At 40.2% G+C, this 20,786-nt stretch overlaps 1 protein-coding gene across 1 annotated transcript; it reads left to right on the top strand.

The window, feature by feature from the left end:
• Positions 1-15,335: 15,335 nt before the first annotated feature.
• On the top strand, positions 15,336-16,289 carry LOC122900332 (putative olfactory receptor 2B8). The gene has a single exon (XM_044238929.1). The coding sequence runs from the start codon at positions 15,351-15,353 to the stop codon at positions 16,287-16,289; it is 939 nt and encodes a 312-aa protein (XP_044094864.1). The 5' UTR covers positions 15,336-15,350.
• The last annotated feature ends 4,497 nt before the right edge of the window (positions 16,290-20,786 follow it).

Below are 20,786 nucleotides of genomic sequence, written 5' to 3'. Positions count from 1 at the left end.
CAAGGTGATGCTGGCCTCATAAAATGAGTTTGGAAGTTTTCCTTCCATTTCTATTTTTTGGAACAGTTTCAGGAGAATAGGAATTAGTTCTTCTTTAAATGTTTGGTAGAATTCCCCCGGGAAGCCGTCTGGCCCTGGGCTTTTGTTTGTTTGGAGATTTTTAATGACTGTTTCAATCTCCTTACTGGTTATGGGTCTGTTCAGGCTTTCCATTTCTTCCTGGTTCAATTTTGGTAGTTTATATGTTTCTAGGAATGCATCCATTTCTTCCAGATTGTCAAATTTGTTGGCGTAGAGTTGCTCATAGTATGTTCTTATAATAGTTTGTATTTCTTTGGTGTTAGTTGTGATCTCTCCTCTTTCATTCATGATTTTATTTATTTGGGTCCTTTCTCTTTTCTTTTTGATAAGTCTGGCCAGGGGTTTATCAATTTTATTAATTCTTTCAAAGAACCAGCTCCTAGTTTAGTTGATTTGTTCTATTGTTTTTTTGGTTTCTATTTCATTGATTTCTGCTCTGATCTTTATGATTTCTCTTCTCCTGCTGGGCTTAGGGTTTCTTTCTTGTTCTTTCTCCAGCTCCTTTAGGTGTAGGGTTAGGTTGTGTACCTGAGACCTTTCTTGTTTCTTGAGAAAAGCTTGTACTGCTATGTATTTTCCTCTCAGGACTGCCTTTGTTTTGTCTCACAGATTTTGAACTGTTGTATTTTCATTATCATTTGTTTCCCTGATTTTTTTCAATTCTTCTTTAATTTCCCGGTTGACCCATTCATTCTTTAGAAGGATGCTGTTTAGTCCCCATGTATTTGGGTTCTTTCCAAACTTCCTCTGGTGGTTGAGTTCTAGCTTCAGAGCATTGTGGTCTGAAAATATGCAGGGAATGATCCCAATCTTTTGATACCGGTTGAGTCCTGATTTAGGACCGAGGATGTGATCTATTCTGGAGAATGTTCCATGTGCACTAGAGAAGAATGTGTATTCTGTTGCTTTAGGATAAATGTTCTGAATATATCTGTGATGTCCATCTCATCCAGTGTATCATTTAAGGCCTTTATTTCCCTGTTGATCTTTTGCTTGGATGATCTGTCCATTTCAGTGAGGGGAGTATTAAATCCCCTACTATTATTGTATTATTGTTGATGTGTTTCTTTGATTTTGTTATTAATTTGTTTATATAGTTGGCTGCTCCCACATTGGGGGCATAGATATTTAAAATTGTTAGATCTTCTTGTTGGACAGACCCTTTGAGTATAATATAGTGTCCTTCCTCATCTCTTATTATAGTTTTTGGCTTAAAATCTAATTGATCTGATATAAGGATTGCCACTCCTGTTTTTTTCTGACGTACCACTTGTAGGCTCTCTCTTTGCTTAGAGGACCCCTTTCAGTATTTCCTGTAGAGTTGGTTTGGTGTTTGCAAATTCTTTCAGTTTTTGTTTGTCCTGGAAGCTTTTAATCTCTCCTTCTATTTTCAATGATAGCCTAGCTGGATATAGTATTCGTTGCTGCATGTTTTTCTCGTTTAGTGCTCTGAAAATATCATGCCAGCTCTTTCTGGCCTGCCAGGTCTCTGTGGATAAGTCAGCTGCCAATCTAATACTTTTACCATTGTATGTTACAGACTTCTTTTCCCGGGCTGCTTTCAGGATTTTCTCTTTGTCACTAAGGCTTGTAAATTCTACTATTAGGTGACGGGTTGTGGGCCTATTCTTATTGATTTTGAGGGACGTTCTCTGAACAACCTGAATTTTGATGCTCGTTCCCTTTGCCATATTGGGGAAATTCTCCCCAATAATTCTCTCCAGTATACCTTCTGCTCCCCTCTCTCTTTCTTCTTCTTCTGGAATCCCAATTATTCTAATGTTGTTTCGTCTTATGGTGTCACTTATCTCTCGAATTCTCCCCTCATGGTCCAGTAGCTGTTTGTCCCTCTTTTGCTCAGCTTCTTTATTCTCTGTCATTTGGTCTTCTATATCGCTAATTCTTTCTTCTGCCTCATTTATCCTAGCAGTGAGAGCCTCCATTTTTTATTGAACCTCACTAATAGCTTTTTTGATTTCAACTTGGTTAGATTTTAGTTCTTTTATTTCTCCAGAAAGGTCTTTTATATCTCTGGAGAGGGTTTCTCTAATATCTTCCATGCCTTTTTCAAGCCCGGCTAGAACCTTGAGAATTGTCATTTTGAAGTCTAGATCTGACATATTACCAATGTCTGTATTGATTAGGTCCCTAGCCTTCGGTACTGCCTCTTGTTCTTTTTTTTGTTGTGAATTTTTCCGCCTTGTCATTTTGTCCAGCTAAGAGTATATGAAGGAGCAAGTAAAATACTAAAAGGGTGGCAACAATCCCAGGAAAATATGCTTTAACCAAATCAGAAGAGATTCCAAATCTCCCCCCACTCACGATTGCGTGAGGGATCTCCTCTGATTGGGATCTCTTCTGATTGGGATCTCCCAATCTCTTCTGATTGGGATCTCTTCTGATTTGGGGATAAAAAGAGGTTCAAAAAGAAAGAAAGAAAAAAAAGAATTAAAAAAAAGAGATTGAATTAAAAATTCAATCAAGATTTAAAAAAAGAATTAAAAAAAGAGATTGAAGAGATTGGGATCTCTTCTGATTTGGGGATAAAAAGAGTTTCAAAAATAAAGAAAGAAAAAAAAGAATTAAAAAAAAGAAAACGAATAAAGAAAAGTATAAAATAGAAAAAATATATATATATTAGATAAACTAGTTAAAAAACGTTAAAAAAGAAAAGGGTCAAAGTTAAAAAAATTTTTAGCAGAAGAAGAGAGAAAAAAATTTGAAAAAGAAAAAAAATTAAATTAACTGCAAGACTAAAAAATCACAGGGAGAAAGCCATGAGTTCCGTGCTTTGCTTTCTCCTCCTCTGGAATTCTGCTGCTCTCCTTGGTATTGAAACTGCACTCCTTGGTAGGTGAACTTGGTCTTGCCTGGATTTCTTGTTGATCTTCTGGCGGAGGGGCCTGGTGTAGTGATTCTCAAGTGTCTTTGCCCCAGGCGGAATTGCACCGCCCTTACCAGGGGCCGGGCTGAGTGATCCGCTCGGCTTTGCTTTCAGGAGCTTTTGTTCCCTGAGCGCTTTCCGTAGAGTTCCGGAGGACGGGAACACAAATGGCGGCCTCCTGGTCTCTGGCCCGGAGGAGCTGAGAGCCCGGGGCCCCGCTTCCCAGTGCACCCTCAGAGAACAGCACCCAGTAACTCCCGTCTGCCTGACCTCCGGCCGCGCTCCGAGCTCACTGAGCCTGCGACTGGTTCAAGGCAACACCGAGCTGCGAGCTTACTGTCGGCTCTGTCTCTGCAGCCGGCTTTCCCGTTCCAATACCCGCAAGCTCTGCGGCACTCAGACACCCCTGATCCTTCTGTGACCCTGCGAGACCAGAGGCCACGCTGACCCCGTGTGGGCTTCGCCCCGGTTTAGCCTCTGGAGCGATGTCCCTCAGCGGAACAGACATTTAAAAGTCCTGATTTTGTGTTCCATTGCTCCACCGCTTGCCGGGAGCCGGCCCCTCCCCCTGGGGTCTATCTTCCCGTCGCTTTGGATTCACTTCTCCGCCAGTCCTACCTTTCAGAAAGTGGTTGTTTTTCTGTTTCTAGAATTGCTGTTCTTCTTCTCTTTGACCTGCTGATGGATTTGCAGGTGTTTGCAATCTTTAGATAAGCTATCTAGCTGATCTCCTGCTAGCTGAAGTAGTCTCAGCCTGCTAATTCTCCGCCATCTTGACTCCTCCTCCTAAATTCCTTTTTAAATTTGAGACACATTATTCACATAACATTGTAATAGTTTTAGGTGTACAATGTAACAGTTCCGTGCTGGTGTATGAAGTGGAGTCATCACCCAGGTGAGTCTGGTTAACATCCACTGCTGCACGCAGTCACCCCTTTTCATCTAGAGATGAGAGCGTTTATGACTTATTCTCTTAGCAATTTTCAAATATGCAGTATGGTCTATCAATTCTCCTTTAATTCTGGGTCAGCATATGGAGCTCGAGGGCAGCGTGAGATAGGACAGCATATAAGGAGTGACTGTAAGGGAATTATCAGGCTTTCCACAGCATCATTAAGGACACTAGTTTGGTGACTGAGAGGTTGGATGATCCCTTTGTTAGAAGAGAGAGGCCAAGAGGCAATGCTCCTACTTTGGGCTGAACTGTGTCCCAGCAAGAGCTGTGGTCATATCCTAACACCTTGTGCATATGAATGTGACCTGTTTGAAGAGAAAGTCTTTGCGGATGTAATCAAATGAAGAGGAGGTCATATGTGATGAAGGTGGCCTTTAATCCAGAATGGCCAGTGTCCTTACGAGAAGCTAGCTCAGAGACACAGACACAGATACAGGGAGAATGCCATGTGACCACAGAGGCAAATTTGGAGAATGAGGAATCCTCAAACCAAGGAAGACCAAGGATTTCTGGCAACAGGAAGCTAAAAGAAAGACATGAAACACATTCTCCTTTAGAACCTTCAGAAAAAGGGTACCCAGGTGGCACCTGATTTTGGACTGGCTTCCAGAACCATGAGGGAAAATGTGTCTTGTTTTAATATTTTCTTAAAAATTTAAATTTTAGGTGGTTAACATACAGTACAATATTGGTTTCTGGAGCAGAATTCAGTGATTCATCACTTACATGAAACACCCAGTGCTCTTCCCAAGAGCCCTCCTTAATACATTTTGCCCATTTAACCCCACCCCTACCCATCTCCCTCCATCAATGGTCCGTTTGTGCTCTGTCATGAAGAATCTCCTATGGCTACATTCCCTCTCTTCTTTTTCTCTTTTCCCCCTTCTCGGATGTTCGTGTTTCTTCTTTCTTAAAGTCACATATGAATGAGATCATATCGTATTTGTCTTTCCCTGACTGTGTTATGTCACTTAGCCCAACACACTCCAGCTCCATCTACATGGTTGCAAATGGCAAGACTTCCTTCTTTGTGATGGCCGTAGTGTTCCACACCTTCTTTATCCATTCTTCAGTCGATGGACATTTGTGATCTTTTCATAATTTCATAATGATCTTTTCATTATCAATTCATGTTGATAATGCTGCTGTAAACATTGGGGTGCATGTATACCCTTGACACTGTTTTTTTGTATCCTCTGAATAAATTCCTGGTAGTGAAAATGTTGAGTGTAGGATAGCTCATGTTTAATTATTTGAGGAACCTCCATACCATTTTCCAGAGTGGCTGCACCAGCTTGCATTCCCCCCAACAGTGTGGGAGGGTTCCCCTTTCTCTGCTTCCTCCCCCATATCTGATGTTTCCTCTGTTGTTTATTTTAGCCCTTTTGACACGTGCAACATGATATCTCATTGTGGTTTTGATATGTATTTACCTGATGCCGAGTGACATTGAGCATTTTTCTTTTTAAACCTGCCTGTTAGGCATTTGGATGTCTCTTCTCTGTGTAACTGGAACCTCTTGGTGTGTGTGGCCTGTCTCAGCTTCTGTCATTTGTCCCTCTGGATTTGTCTTCTCTTTCTCTCCCTTTTTTGGGAGGCATTTCATTTTCCCTTTCCCTACTGAGGCTTTTCATCTGTTTATCCAGTGGTAACCACGGATCCCAGCACAGGGCAGCAGTGCAGGGCGGTGACATCTCACTTAGCAGGAAGGTTGGGCTGTTTCAGAGGGAGGACAAATAGTGAGGAAGAGGACTGGAGAGCTGGGAAGAGTTCAGAGACAGCCTATTGGAGAATGTACTGAGCTGGTGGCAATTTAGATCTTACAGAGGAAAGATTGTCCTCACTGAGGGGCACGTGAGTGGCTCAGTCAGTTAAGTGTCTGCTTTTGGCTCAGGTCATGATCCCAGGGTTCTAGGATGGAGCCCGGCATCTGGCTTCCTGCTTAGCTGGAAGTCTGCTTCTCTTTTGCTCCTTCCCCTGCTTTTTTCTCTGTCTCTCAAATAAATAAATAAAATCTTAAAGAAAAAAAGAAGTGAATGGTTATGATATGCCTCCCTTGCTAACTAGACCTGGAGAGAACTTCCGCTGGCCTCCACCCAACTGCATACCTTTCTCTCTCCTTTGCTCTTGACTTTGTTATAATCAGCCCTTTGATAACGTTTTTAGTCGTGACTTAATTTTGTACTGTAATTATAGCCTTAACCCACATATATGAGTTCATGAACAGCAGTTTGTTTTACCTGTTTTTGAACTTATGCAGGGGGATTGTTTACTTTGTAACTTGCATCCTTTTCTCAGCACTTTATGTGAAAAAGAGTGTTCCAGTTTGTTTAGTTGGAGTTTTATTCATACTGTTGGAAAGTACTCCTGTGTGAATATGTCACAGTTTACCAGTTTACTGTGCATGGGTCTTTGGATTTGTTCGGGTTTTGGTTAATACCAATGACACTGCTATGGAGTGTCTTATATGTGTGTCTTGGGCCAGGCGATGGAGCACGGTCCTAGATAATATTGGATCCAGGAATGTGAGTGTGGGTCAGTGTCTCTAGATAATGCCTCATGATTGTCAAAGTGACTTGAGCGAGTAAGGCTGGCAGTGAGTGGGGCCTGGGACCCAAGGGTTAACAACAGGTCTGTGATTCCTTCCCTGGTCAGGACACGCACACTGACGTGCCTGCCAGTTCCCCTCTGACTCTCAGGAGGGGATCTACGTGGTATAGGGATAACTGAGAAAATTTAAACCTGAAAACGTTTTTAGCAGGAAGTAGTTAATCTCTTGGTTGAACAGGGTAAATGAACCTGGAACATATGGATCCAGGAGAAATAGCCACAAACCACCGAACTTCTCTCATTTTTCTGTAACGACTATTTTAACTATCCCAGTAAAGCAAAAATCATTTGGAACTTAAATGCAAGACTAGTTGAAAATAAATCATGTGTGTTTTGTTAAAAGGAGGTGATCTTCTTAAACTGTTTGAGTACATCACTAAAACCTATCAATATAAACTGAACATTGTTATAGATGATTTGAGATTTAGTTTTCCCTTTGCTCTTTTAGAAGTTTGGTAGAATTTGGTTGCCTTCCTTTATATTCGTGGTAATGATAAGAATGTGCCTAAACATTAGCTATGTGGTTCCATATACATTGGTTATGAATGTTATTAAATTGGTTATGAATGGTTACGAAGTGGTTATGAATGATATTAAATTAATTTATTCACATATTTACATAAAAATTATATAGCTGAATTGTTTATATGTAAATATTTGGTCAGCTGTGAGGATAAAAATCTTAGGTGATTTGTAAAACCTATAGATTATTCATAGATGAGAACCAAGGTGGTTGGGGAGATCAAGGGAGTTATTTGTCCTCTGTGAAATAAACAAAATAACAAAGGAGACAGATGAGGTCTCCTCTGACATTGTCCTTGATCATCATTCTCCCTGAGGACGGCCATCTCTGGACAGCTCAGTGACAGGGGCTCATTAATAGTGTGGGGCATCTGCTCCCCAGAGACGTCAGCCAGGGAAACACATTCGGTTCTCAGTGCCAGCCCAGCCACAGCTGAGTGTCACAGCACCTCTCCTGTGCTCATAAGGGACTCCCTGTCATACGGCCATGTCACTGCTTTTGGGAAACCAAGGTGGAGTTTGCAATTGCCTTCATCTCCTACGTCCTAGAGGCAAAGTGCAGATCTCTGTACCTCATGAAGGCACGTGAAGTCACCACAGAAAGCATCCTTTTGCTTAGGAAAAACCTATGGATAACCCAGTATTGGTATAGTCAGGCTTTGCACAACTAAGTGCCAATCTCCAGAACTGTCTTTAGACAATGACTTGGAACAGAGGTAGGGAAAGAGCTTAGAAGCCACAGAGAAGGTGAGCAAAGGTGAGTGAAATGGAACTTGGTCTGTGTGTTGCTTTAGGAATGGTAAATGGGTTTCTTTTTAGTAGGGAATGTTCTTGAAACAGAAAAGCTGTATTGGTTTGCATAATGGTCCATTGTCTAGAGGAACAGATGGTGGTAGTTCACGAACTCTAAAAACTAAATTTATCTGTTCGTTATAGACTCCACCAAATCATTCCCAGACGTTTCAGTGTACGGCAGTACATTCATTATACCTGTTTATGCATAGGTGGAAAACACTTTAAGTATGCGTATATAGTGGTAATAAAATATGCCCTTCAGGAATAGAATTAGAGTATGCATATGTGTCAAAGTATTAGACTCTGATTCCATGCTTTCCAATTGGTTTGTATTGTCTGTGAAAATAGACAGTATTTGTTTTCTATGCTGAAAACTCATTGTCAGTGTTTATCATTTCTAAATGATCATTTTCCCCCTTATGAGTTTTCAACATATCTAAAATACATATGGAGTTTTAAAAAATGCTATGTTGAAGATTACAACAGGGGAGTTCCAAAGCATTTCTATTTGGACACCAGGTTCCATCCTTCTATCCTTGCGCAGGATCATGAATGGACTCTGTGTGAATGCTGTTGGGGCCCTGCTCAGACACTCTTTACCTGGTTGCTGCTCCAATCCTAACTCTATGTGTTAGGAATATGGGCTGCCAGGTGCACAGCCATTCCCTTCTTCAGAGATTTGCCCCTAGCGGAGAGGGAGCCACTTTGCCAGGGGGTCTTAGGAACACATTTGGGGTAGCTCATAGCCAGGAACAGACTCACGGGAGAGACAAGGGCTGCCAATGTCAAAGCAAGACTAAGTCTGATGCAATGCATGGTCCAGAGCTGTGCTGTCCAATACTGGAGTATGTACTCACAGGAAGTCATTTAAATTTAAATTAATTAAAATTAAAAACAGTCTGAGGGGGTTGAAGTGGTGGGGGGGTGGGAGGTTGGGGTACCAGGTGGTGGGTATTATAGAGGGCATGGCTTGCATGGAGCACTGGGTGTGGTGAAAAAATGATGAATACTGTTTTTCTGAAAGTAAATAAATTGGAAAAAAAAAGTGAATCTAAAAAAAAAAGAAAATTATTAAGTAATCAAAAAAAATAAATTAATTAAAATTAAATAGAATACAAAATTTGGTTTCTCAACTAGCCTATTATTTTTTAATTTTTTAAAAAAAATTTCATTTACCAGAATTTATTGTTTATGTACCACACCCATTGCTCCATGCAATATGTGCCTTCCATAATACCCACCACCAGGTTCAACAACCTCCCACCCCCCGCCCCTTCAAAACCCTTAGATTGTTTTTCAGAGTCCATAGTCTCTCATGGTTTGTCCTTCCCTCCAATTTCCCCCAAGTCCCTTCTCCTCTCTATCTCCCCATGTCCTCCATGTTATTTCTTATGCTCCACAAATAAGTGAAACCATACGATAATTGACTCTCTCTGCTTGACTTATTTCACTCAGCATAATCTCTTCCAGTCCCATCCATGTTGATATAAAAGTTGCATATTAATCCTTTCTGATAGAAGCATAATACTCCACAGTATATATGGACCACATCTTCCTTATCCATTCATTCATTGAAGGGCATCTTGGTTCTTTCCACAGTTTGGTGACCGTGGCCATTGCTGCTATGAACTTTGGGGTACAAATCACCCTTCTTTTCAGTACGTCTGTATCTTTGGGCAAATACCCGGTAGTGCAATTGCAGGGTCATAGAGAAGCTCTATGTTTAATTTATTTTTTTATTTATTATTATTTATTTACTTTTAAATTTCTTTTCAGCATAACAGAATTCAATGTTTATGCACCACACCCAGTGCTCCATGCAATACCTGTCCTCCATAATACTCACCACATGGCTCCCCCAACCTCCCACCCCCTCCGCCCCTTCAAAACCCTCAGGGTGTTTTTCAGAGTCCATAGTCTCTCATGGTTCACCTCCCCCTCCAATTTCCCTCAACTCCCTTCTCCTCTCCATCTCCCCATGTCCTCCATGTTATTTCTTATGCTCCACAAATAAGTGAAACCATATGATAATTGACTCTCTCTGCTTGACTTATTTCACTCAGCAGAATCTCTTCCAGTCCCATCCATGTTGCTACAAAAGTTGGGGATTCATCCTTTCTGATGGAGACATAATACTTCATAGGGTATATGGACCACATCTTCCTTATCCATTCGTCTGTTGAAGGGCTTCTTGGTTCTTTCCACAGTTTGGTGACCGTGGCCATTGCTGCTATAAACATTGGGGTACAGATGGCCCTTCTTTTCAGTACATCTGTGTCTTTGGGGTAAATACCCAGGAGTGCAATTGCAGGGTCATAGGGAAGCTCTATTTTTAATTTCTTGAGGAATCTCCACACTGTTCTCCAAAGTGGCTGACCCAACTTGCATTCCCACCAACAGTGTAAGAGGGTTCCCCTTTCTCCACATCCCCTTCAACACATGTTGTTTCCTGTCTTGCTAATTTTGGCCATTCTAACTGGTGTAAGGTGGTATCTCAAGATGGTTTTAATTTGAATCTCCCTGATGGCTAGTGATGATGAACATTTTTTCATGTGTCTGATAGCCATTTGTATGACTTCATTGGAGAAGTGTCTGTTCATGTCTTCTGCCCATTTTTTGATGTGTTTGCCTGTTTCATGTGTGTTGAGTTTGAGGAGTTCATTATAGATCCTGGATATCAACCTTTTGTCTGTACTGTCATTTGCAAATATCTTCTCCCATTCTGTGGGTTGCCTCTTTGTTTTTTTTGACTGTTTCCTTTGCTGTGCAGAAGCTTTTGATTTTGATGAAGTCCCAAAAGTTTATTTTCGCTTTTGTTTCCTTTGCCTTTGGAGACATATCTTGAAAGAAGTTGCTGTGGCTGATATCAAAGAGATTACTGCCTATGTTCTCCTCTAGGATTCTGATGGATTCCTGTCTCACGTTGAGGTCTTTTATCCATTTTGAGTTTATCTTTGTGTACGGTGTAAGAGAATGGTCGAGTTTCATTCTTCTACATATAGCTGTCCAGTTTTCCCAGCACCATTTATTAAAGAGACTGTCTTTTTTCCACTGTATATTTTTATAGATCCTGGATATCAGCCTTTTGTCTGTACTGCCATTTGCAAATATCTTCTCCCATTCCGTGAGTTGCCTCTTTGTTTTGTTTCCTTTGCTGTGCAGAAGCTTTTGATCTTGATGAAATCCCAAAAATTCATTTTTGCTTTTGTTTCCTTTGCCTTTGGAGACATATCTTGAAAGAAGTTGTTGTGGCTGATATCAAAGATGTTACTGCCTATGATCTCCTCTATGATTCTGATGGATTCCTGCCTCACATTGAGGTCTTTTACCCAGTTCAATTTTATCTTTGTGTATGGTGTAAGAGAGTGGTCAAGTTTCATTCTTCTACATATAGCTATCCAATTTCCTCAGCACCATTTACTGAAGAGACTTTTTTCCACTGTATATTTTTTCCTTCTTTGTTGGAATCATTTGGCCATAGAGTTGATGGTCCATATCTGGGCTCTCTATTCTGTTCCACTGATCTATGTGTCTGTTTTTATGCCATTACAATGCTGTCTTGGCAACCACAGCTTTGTAATAAAGCTTAAAATCAAGCATCGTGATGCCCCCAGTTTTTTTTTCTTTTTCAACATTTCCTTAGCAATTTGGGCTCTCTTCTGATTCCATACAAATTTTAGGATTGTTTGCTCTAGCTCTTTGGAAAATGCTGGCAGAATTTTGACTGGAATGGCATTGAAAGTATAGATTGCTCTAGGCAGTATAGACATTTTAGCAATGTTTATTTTTCTGATTCAACTAGGCTATTTTAAATGCTCAGGTAGTGACATGTGGATAGTGGCTATTGTATTAGACAGGGAGAGCTGAATATTTCTACCAGCACAGATGGATACTTTATGGGAGACTTGTGTCCAGCTTCTTACGGAATTAGGTGCATGCCATCTTCCACTTGAGACCACATCCTTGCTTAGCAGCATTCTCTGCTCTGTTTTGCCTCCTTCATCCCCTTTATCCTGAGAGCACTCCCTGAACAAACCATATGCTGTGGAAATCCTACTTGATCCTCTTCTCCCATGGAACCTGGTGGAAAGCACCATCCATGTACATGAGACCTGTCATTTCCAGTGTTGTGATAGCTCATTCTGTATTGCCCTTGGGGGCCTGTTCTAGTTTATGTAAGGTCAGCTCAGACCTAGGGGACAGAAGCTTTATTAAAGTTAAAGATTTCCATTCCTACCACTGCCAACACCATTTCAGGTTTATTCAGGAACTGGATAGGGCAGGGTTTGTATGTCAATTATGTCAGTGACTGTTATATTTTTTCAATATCTTCCATACAGACATTATCTTGATATCTTTGGCCTTTAAAGTGTGTACTTTGCTTACTGAGTATCTGGTTTTATGGAAACATTTATTGTTCCACTCAAATTAGTAGACTTCTTTGTCAGCATTGAACACTGACAGTAATGGCTCTATCAGCTTTTGTATTTTGGTACCAAATATTTAACCTCTTCCATCAGATGTCTGTTAATTTTTATTGTAGAATTGTATTATTTTGAGATATCATTTCCCACTTTATTGGTTTTTAGATGGTGATTATTATGTAAAATGCCATTGTTTCTGTTTTGTAGAATGTATTTATTTTTATTTCACCTAGTAACTCTTCTCTCTCAACATATAACCTGTGCTTTTCTCAAGGATTTATTGTTTTGTATGCAAGATAATGATTTATGTGTGGATTTGTAGCTGAATTTTCCTCTACCGTCTCACATCATGATAATTGCTAGAGATGGCTTTTTGTGCTCCTTACATAGGATGGGTGTGTTTACTGTTCCAGCCAGGATTATTTACATAGTTTGTCCAAGAGGAATGAATGTCTCTTACTGCATTTGGGCATTTGATACCTACCTACATAGAGTGATGGTTTTTAGTCTACTCACACGGTCTTTACATGGTAAGAAGTAGATAAAATGAAGTTTTTCATTTAACCTTAGGCTACACATGTCCTTTCTCTGGGAAGATGTGTTCTGTGGTGGTGCACAGAGATTGGCGAGGGATGGATGCTGAGCGGGGGAGGTGGAAGGGAGGAAAGTGAGCCAGATCAGCAGCATAAGCTGTTGGGATCTGAAGAATGCATTATGCAGTCTGCTCTTTCTCACGTCCAGTGCTGCTCAAGGGGAATAGTTTTCCTAGATGTAATGTGAAAAAAAAAAAAAAAAAAAAGAAATAAGATGGTGGACTATGACAAGAGTATTCCTGTTCCCTCCCAGGGTTCTCTCCAGGAAGGCACTGGAAGCAATTGTAACCTCCACAGACAATCCCATTCTTTCTGTCTCTTTTAGTGGGCATCTCCTTTGCCTGATACTTTATTTTTCAATGGAAAATCATATTCATTTTTGTACCTTTCGGATAGAAGCCATTCAGCATTCTTTAGATATATGTATAAACATATACACATACATATATAATCTGGAAAGGAAGGAAACCTTTTGTACAAGTTCAGCTCACCAGAGTTATGTCTTCTCTTTCCTCCCTTCTTAGTCTTTATTGATAGGATAATGTTAAAATAGATCACTATGTATTGTGACGGTACAATATGATATTGGTGTTTTCCTTGGATGAGTTAACATTTCCCTTTTGTCCTCTTTACTTTGGTGAGTAATGCCTTCATTAGACACCTTGAAAACGCCAGCAATTTCTTTCAGATAATTTATCTGTATTTGTACGTGTGTGCATGAAACTGATCTGTGGTTTATTTGCTCTTCTGAGCAGGTGTGAGTCTGGGCACATTCCCTGTTGTTGTATGTTTACACTGTCTCAGATACCTTTATAACTAATTCCATTAAGAAAGGTTTTGTGGAGAGGTTTTTCTTTTTGTTGTTGTTGCTTTTGTTGTTGTTGTTGTTTGTTTGTTTGTGTTGGTGGATACAACTGAATGCATCTCTACAGGAAATCCAAGGAACTATAAAATAATGTGAAATACTGTATCCTCTATTCTGAGTCCATAAATACTTATTTAATGCCACTTTTGTACCAGTTCCTTTCACACACTAGTGGGTTGCCCTGAAACGTGATTCAAATTTTTAGTCTTAGAAGAACAGAAAATGAACTGTATGCCTAAGCATTTGAACATGATAGAACCAAAATACTCATTTTCTGATGCCTCTTTGGTTGGTTTATAACTGCTTCTTCAGTACTAGACAGCTGGATGAATAGGGTCATCAGACTCACCTGAGCACTGGTAACATGTCTGATTCCACATCATTAAGTCTGTAAGACAGCTTCGAGAAGGTACTAACCTAATGTTGATGGATATCTGAGATTTTAGATAATACCCGAATATCCTGTTCTATGACCTTCTGTGTTGTACTTAAAGGTTTCCATTATAGGCATTTACTTGTCATTGCTTTGAGAATATATTTGTCCTTATCTCTATATATTTATCTATTTAAATATTTTAGCATAGGTATTTTACCATAGGGAGTGAAGCAGAACATTACACTTTGTACGTAGATTACACAGTTGGGTAAATTTTTTAAGTGTTTAAAAATTTAAAATGTTTATTCTGAGTAGACTGTTGGTAGTGGATAATCCCATGTTTTTTAGGATTTCATGTGCTCTACTTGGTACTGTTCGGAGCAGAAATCTACAGAAGGAAGAGGAACATCATGGCCAGTGGATTTTAGAGTTCTGATTCCCCCTGACTATGCAGGGCCAAGGAATTTTCAGGGTTCTGGTTATACTGTTACCATGATTTTAAGCATCTTTAGAACAAAAGTTAAGCAGTGTAATTGAATGGTGGTGGTGTTTTCAGGTTTTCTCTGATTTGAGTATTTAGTTGTTTTACTAACATACAAAAAAAAAATCCAAACAAACCTGTAGCTTTCATAAATATAATATCTTAGAGAGGTAACTCTGATATAATGTTCATATGCAGAGCCTTTAATGATATTTTGAATGTAATTGAATTACTTGTATATGTATATTCCAGTTACTAAATTCTTATATCTGAAAGTATTTTTGTGATTATGTTGTATTTTATTGCATGTGAGGTATGTAGAAATCCAGTGTGTACAATCATGAGATATGTATTTACAGTAAGGCCTCTCTTTCTTTCTTTCTTTCTTTCTGATTCTTCCTGATTGCTCTCCATCTTTTTCCCTCATCCCCATTCTTTCTAAAATATATGTATAAACTTAACAGTACTTTGTGTCTTTAAGCTCAGACTGAAAGACTTTTAATATTTATGACTGATGGCAAACAAGGTCCATTATTTCATTTTCTTAAAGTACATATTAATGATTTACTTTTCTTGATAATGTGGAACTAAATTGGTATAAGCTAAGTCAATCTCAATCATTTATTTAAAAACTACCTTTAATATTCTATGGCTGTGTCTTACGACAGATGCACCTCCTCTGCCACCAAATTTGTTTTTTTTTAAGATTTCTTTTAAAGGTTCTTAAATGCTTGGTCCTCAGAGGAAACATGTGCTAACAGAGGATGGAACAGAAGAATGGCAGTTCTTTCATGGGGTTTATCCTGCTAGGGTTCTCTGACCGGCCTCAACTGGAGCTAGTACTCTTTGTGGTTCTCCTGATCTTCTACCTGTTCACTCTGCTGGGAAACACCACCATCATTGCCTTGTCCCACCTCGACCCACATCTTCAGACTCCCATGTACTTTTTCCTCTCCAACCTAAGCTTCCTGGACCTGTGTTACACGACCAGCACTGTCCCGCAGCTCCTGGTTCATCTCAGGACAGCAGACAAGTCTATCTCGTTTGGTGGCTGTGTGGCTCAGCTCTTCATCTCTCTAGGGCTGGGATGCACGGAATGCATTCTGTTAGGGGTCATGGCGTTTGACCGCTATGCAGCCATCTGCAAGCCCCTGCAGTACACTGTGATCATGCACCCCCGTCTCTGTGCCCTCATGGCTTCTGCATCATGGTTCTTTGGTTTTGGCAACTCCTTATTGCAGACAGTGCTCATCTTCCTTTTGCCACTTTGTGGGAGAAATAAAATAGACCATTTCCTTTGTGAGATTCCTGCACTGCTCAAGCTTGCCTATGTAGACACTACTGTGAATGAGTCTGAGCTCTTCTTTGCCAGTGTGATCATTCTCCTCATACCTGTGGCATTAATCATCTTCTCCTATGGTCAGATCGTCAGGGCGGTCTTAAGAATAAAGTCATCTGCAGGGCAGAGGAAAGCGTTTGGCACATGTGGGTCCCACATCACAGTGGTCTCCCTGTTCTATGGCACGGCCATCTATGCTTACCTCCAGCCCAGCAACAACTACTCCCAGGATCAGGGCAAGTTAACTTCTCTCTTCTACACGATCGTCACGCCCATGGTCAACCCCGTCATATATACACTGCGGAACAAGGATGTGACGGGAGCAATGAAGAAAGTGCTTTGCAGGGGCCATGATTCCAGATGATTGGGCGGGGAAGACCCTTTGATGGAACACATTGAATGCCAGGGCATATAAGATGTTTGTGTCCTTCCTGTATCACTCAGAATTCTCTCTGACATCTTTCAAGGGAATCTTTACCTGATGCTTTTATGAAAGTCCATGTTCAAAATCTAAGCTCACGGATTCATGCAGCCTCCACAGATCCAACCTAGTGTCCTAGAGCACATTCATCATATTGTTATTTTAAAATTTCAGAGGTTTTTCATATTCCCCCCTCATTTGGGAACACTCTTTCATTCCTTGTTGCAAGAAGACACACATCATAAAGTCATGGGGAAATAAGAATACAAATGACTAAAACATAATAAGAAATACTAATATTTTAGCATTTTTCTAGCAAATTGTTGGAGACATATCACTTTTTCTTACATTGTGACCATGGCTCTATTACGAGGTCCACTGGCTGACTGTATCACAGCTTTTTCATAGAAATAGTTGGGCAACTCTGGGAAAAACAGACTTTCAGCTCAGATAAAAGCCTATTAACATCAGTCCTGATAAATCCACTCAGATATCGGGCCCTAGTGTGACAACACCAGTGTGACAGTGATTTTAGGTAACCTTCCTGTCCCGGACATTGAAGACCTGATGCAGAGCTGCCAGTGACAGTGGGAGCATCGATGGCCACAAGCAGGTGGTGCTGACAAGCGAGTTTGGGCATAGCCAGACGAGCACCAACGTGAGGCCTACGAGTTGTTGTTTGTGTCCGTGGGCCAGCCTGTTCGTTACAAATGACTCTTGAGCACAGTATCGTATCTGAACAGAACATGACAGAAGCCCTGTTTTATAGTCTCTTTTACCTACAATAGCGCAGCAAAAGTTCCATAGGGTAAAAGACATTTAGACCCTCTCTTCATACTATTTTGTAAATTCTTCGATCCAGGCATCAACTGATCAATGCTTTTATATTTCACATCCACCAAAAGCCCCATATATTTCAATACTATAAAAATATAGGAAGTGCCCTCTATTTCACAAGAAATGCCATGTCTGTGGAGCTTACTTAGATTCACCACGAGGAAATGTAAAGAATAAATACAATGTATATTAATTATTAAACATCTCCATATGTCTCTACTTTACAATAGCCATCTCATTATGAACTGTCATACAATTCTGAATTAGGAGTAATAGAAATAAACATCCCCAAACAACTGAATCTGACACTGTTGCCCTTCGATCTTAACTCCAGCTCAGTTTGCACGTAAATGTGTTTTGGGGTATGGATCTGGGTTTCTGTATATATGTGTTGTCACAAATAGTGTATTTTCCCATGGAGGCTGGAGCTTTGACAATGCCATCTTCACAGAAATGTTTCTGGTTTTGGAAGGTTTTCCCAAGGCGTAACCCAGTGTTGGTAAATGTGTTTGTGTCTTGGACTGGACACATATGCATAAGAACTTTACTGTTCCCTCTCCTGACAGCTAACCGGCATCCCCAGGGTCTTGAACCCTGAGCTGGCCATGCTCATGCCAAGTGATCTTGCTGCAGGGACAGCATGTGGAGGCTGGAAATGACAGCCAGGGGAGATCATGCACACGGTCAGGTTTTCTCTGTATCACTATAAGCATCACAGTATTCTTACTTGAAATCAATACCTGGGATGTATCTTGACACCATAGTGATGCTTCATGTATGCCAGTAGGAAAAGAGTTCTGTCCACTGTTTATCTCTGACGGTGACAAATTTCCCACATTCCATTATGTTTCAACCACATCCTGACAATTATATCCAATTGGTCACCTTAAAGTCCTTTAAATGAACTTTCTTTGGTGCAAAACCTGTCAAGGTCTCATGAAACCACATGGCCTATTGTTGGGTGAGCAACTACTACTCTGCTCTTAAGGACACACAGAACCCTGGGGCAAAACATTTTCATTTCCTTTAAGTGAATGCTTGAATGACATTTGGATATTGATTTTACATGGGAATAAATCTTAGAGAACAAAGTTTACCTGGGATCCAAAATAAAAAAGAAATTATTTGAAAGTCCAAACACAAGTTGAGAATTGTTCCATAACATTTTTCTAATGTTAAGAATCTGACTCCCACACTCTCCATGCTTTGTCTACAACAGACTCCAGGGTTGTATAAATTGTCACCAATATCATTTGGACTATTTCCTTTTTTTTTTTTTTAAGATTTTATTTATTTGACAGAGAGAAAGAGAGAAATTACAAGTAGGCAGAGAGAGAGGCAGAAAGAGAAGGGAAAGCAGGCTCCCCACAGAGCAGAGAGCCCAATGTGGAGCTCAATCCCAGGACCCTGAGATCCTGACCTGAGTTGAAGGCAGAGGATTAACCCATTGAGCCACCCAGGTGCCCTGGACTGTTTCCTTTTGTATGTTCACTAATAACTGTGGCATGGCTGTGGACTTGAACCCAAGGCTTGACTAAATTATTTTATTCCATCTGTCCTTTAGCACCTGGAGGTGAGGATGATGATTATGTTTTAGAGCAACTCATGGATTCTTCGAGATCTTTACCTTTCAGAAGAACATGGGTGCACACCATCAGCTCAGGTAATGCATGTTTGCTGAGACTCAAAATGTCCAACTTGCATGAAACACAAGTTCTATTTTTGTTTTGATAGTTTTTGTTGGTTTGAAATTACTTCATATTTTCTTATTTCATTTTTTTTCCATTTATTTTTTTAAATTTATTTTCAGCATAACAGTATTCATTATTTTTGCACCACACCCAGTGCTCCATGCAATCTGTGCCCTCTATAATACCCACCACATGGTACCCCAACCTCCCACCCCCACCGCCACTTCAAACCCCTCAGATTGTTTTTCAGAGTCCATAGTTTCTCATGATTCACCTCCCCTTCCAATTTCCCCCAACTCCCTTCTCCTAACTCTCCATGTCCTCCATGCTATTTGTTATGCTCCACAAATAAGTGAAACCATATGATAATTGACTCTCTCTGCTTGACTTATTTCACTCAATAGAATCTCTTCCAGTCCCATCCATGTTGCTACAAAAGTTGGGGATTCATCCTTTCTGATGGAGGCATAATACTCCATAGTGTATATGCACCACATCTTTCTTATCCATTCATCCGTTGAAGGGCATCTTGGTTCTTTCCACAGTTTGGCGACTGTGGCCATTGCTGCTATAAACATTGGGGTACAGATGGCCTTATTTTCAGTACATCTCTATCTTTGGGGTAAATACCCAGGGGTGCAATTGCAGGGTCATAGGGAAATTCTATTTTTAATTTCTTGAGGAATCTCCACACTGTTCTCCAAAGAGGCTGCACCAACTTGCATTCCCACCAACAGTGTAAGAGGGTTCCCCTTTCTCCACATCCCCTCCAGCACATGTTGTTTCCTGTCTTGCTAATTTTGGCCATTCTAACTGGTGTGAAGTGATATCTCAATGTGGTTTTAATTTGAATCTCCCTGAGGGTTGGGGATGATGACGATTTTTTCATGTGTCTGATAGCCATTTGTATGTCTTCATTGGAGAAGTGTCTATTCATATCTTCTGCCCATTTTTTGATATAATTATCTGTTTTGTGTGTATTGAGTTTGAGGAGTTATTTCATTTTTTTAATTAAGTTTTTATTTCCATTAAAGTATAGTTAATATACAGTATATTATTAATTTAAGGTGTACAGTATAATATCTCAACAATTCAATACAACTCCCAGTGCTCATCACAAGTGCCCTCCTTAGATGTGGTCCATATACACTACGGAGTATTATGCCTCCATCAGAAAGGATGAATACCCAACTTTTGTAGCAACATGGACGGGACTGAAAGAGATTCTGCTGAGTGAAATAAGTCAAGCAGAGAGAGTTAATTATATGGTTTCACTTATTTGTGGAGCATAACAAATAGCATGGAGGATAAGGGGAGATGGAGAGAAGGGAGTTGAGGGAAATTGGAAGGGGAGGTGAACCATGAGAGACTATGGACTCTGAAAAACAATCTGAGGGTTTTGAAGGGGCGGGGGGTGGGAGGTTGGGGGAACCAGGTGGTGGGTGTTAGAGAGGGCACAGATTGCATGGAGCACTGGGTGTGGTGCAAAAACAATGAACACTGTTACGCTGAAAAGAAATAAAAAATTAAAAAACAAAAATACAAAAAACCTTTGAAAAACAGTAACCAAGAGCCTGAATAAATGAACATTATCAAATGCTTTTGTCAAGTCAATAAAACAGTAGAACTAAAAAAAAAAAACCAGAAAAACCCCCCAAAACCCCGAGTGCCCTCCTTAATCTCCATCACTTATTTCGCCCATTTCCCCACTCATGTTCCATCTGGTGATCATCAATCAGTGTGTTGTTCTCCATAGTTGTTCTGTTTCTTGGTTGTCTCTCTCTTTTTTAGCTTTGCTCATTTGTTTTGCTTCTTAAATCCACATACAAATGAAATCATATAGTGTTTGTCTTCCTCTGACCGACTTATTTCACTTAGCATAATACCCTCTAGTTCCATTCAGGACATTCTA

Source organism: Neovison vison, chromosome 1 (assembly GCF_020171115.1).
Source record: "Neovison vison isolate M4711 chromosome 1, ASM_NN_V1, whole genome shotgun sequence".
NCBI lineage: Eukaryota > Metazoa > Chordata > Mammalia > Carnivora > Mustelidae > Neogale > Neogale vison.
This window is presented reverse-complemented; position numbering and strand designations above follow the sequence as displayed.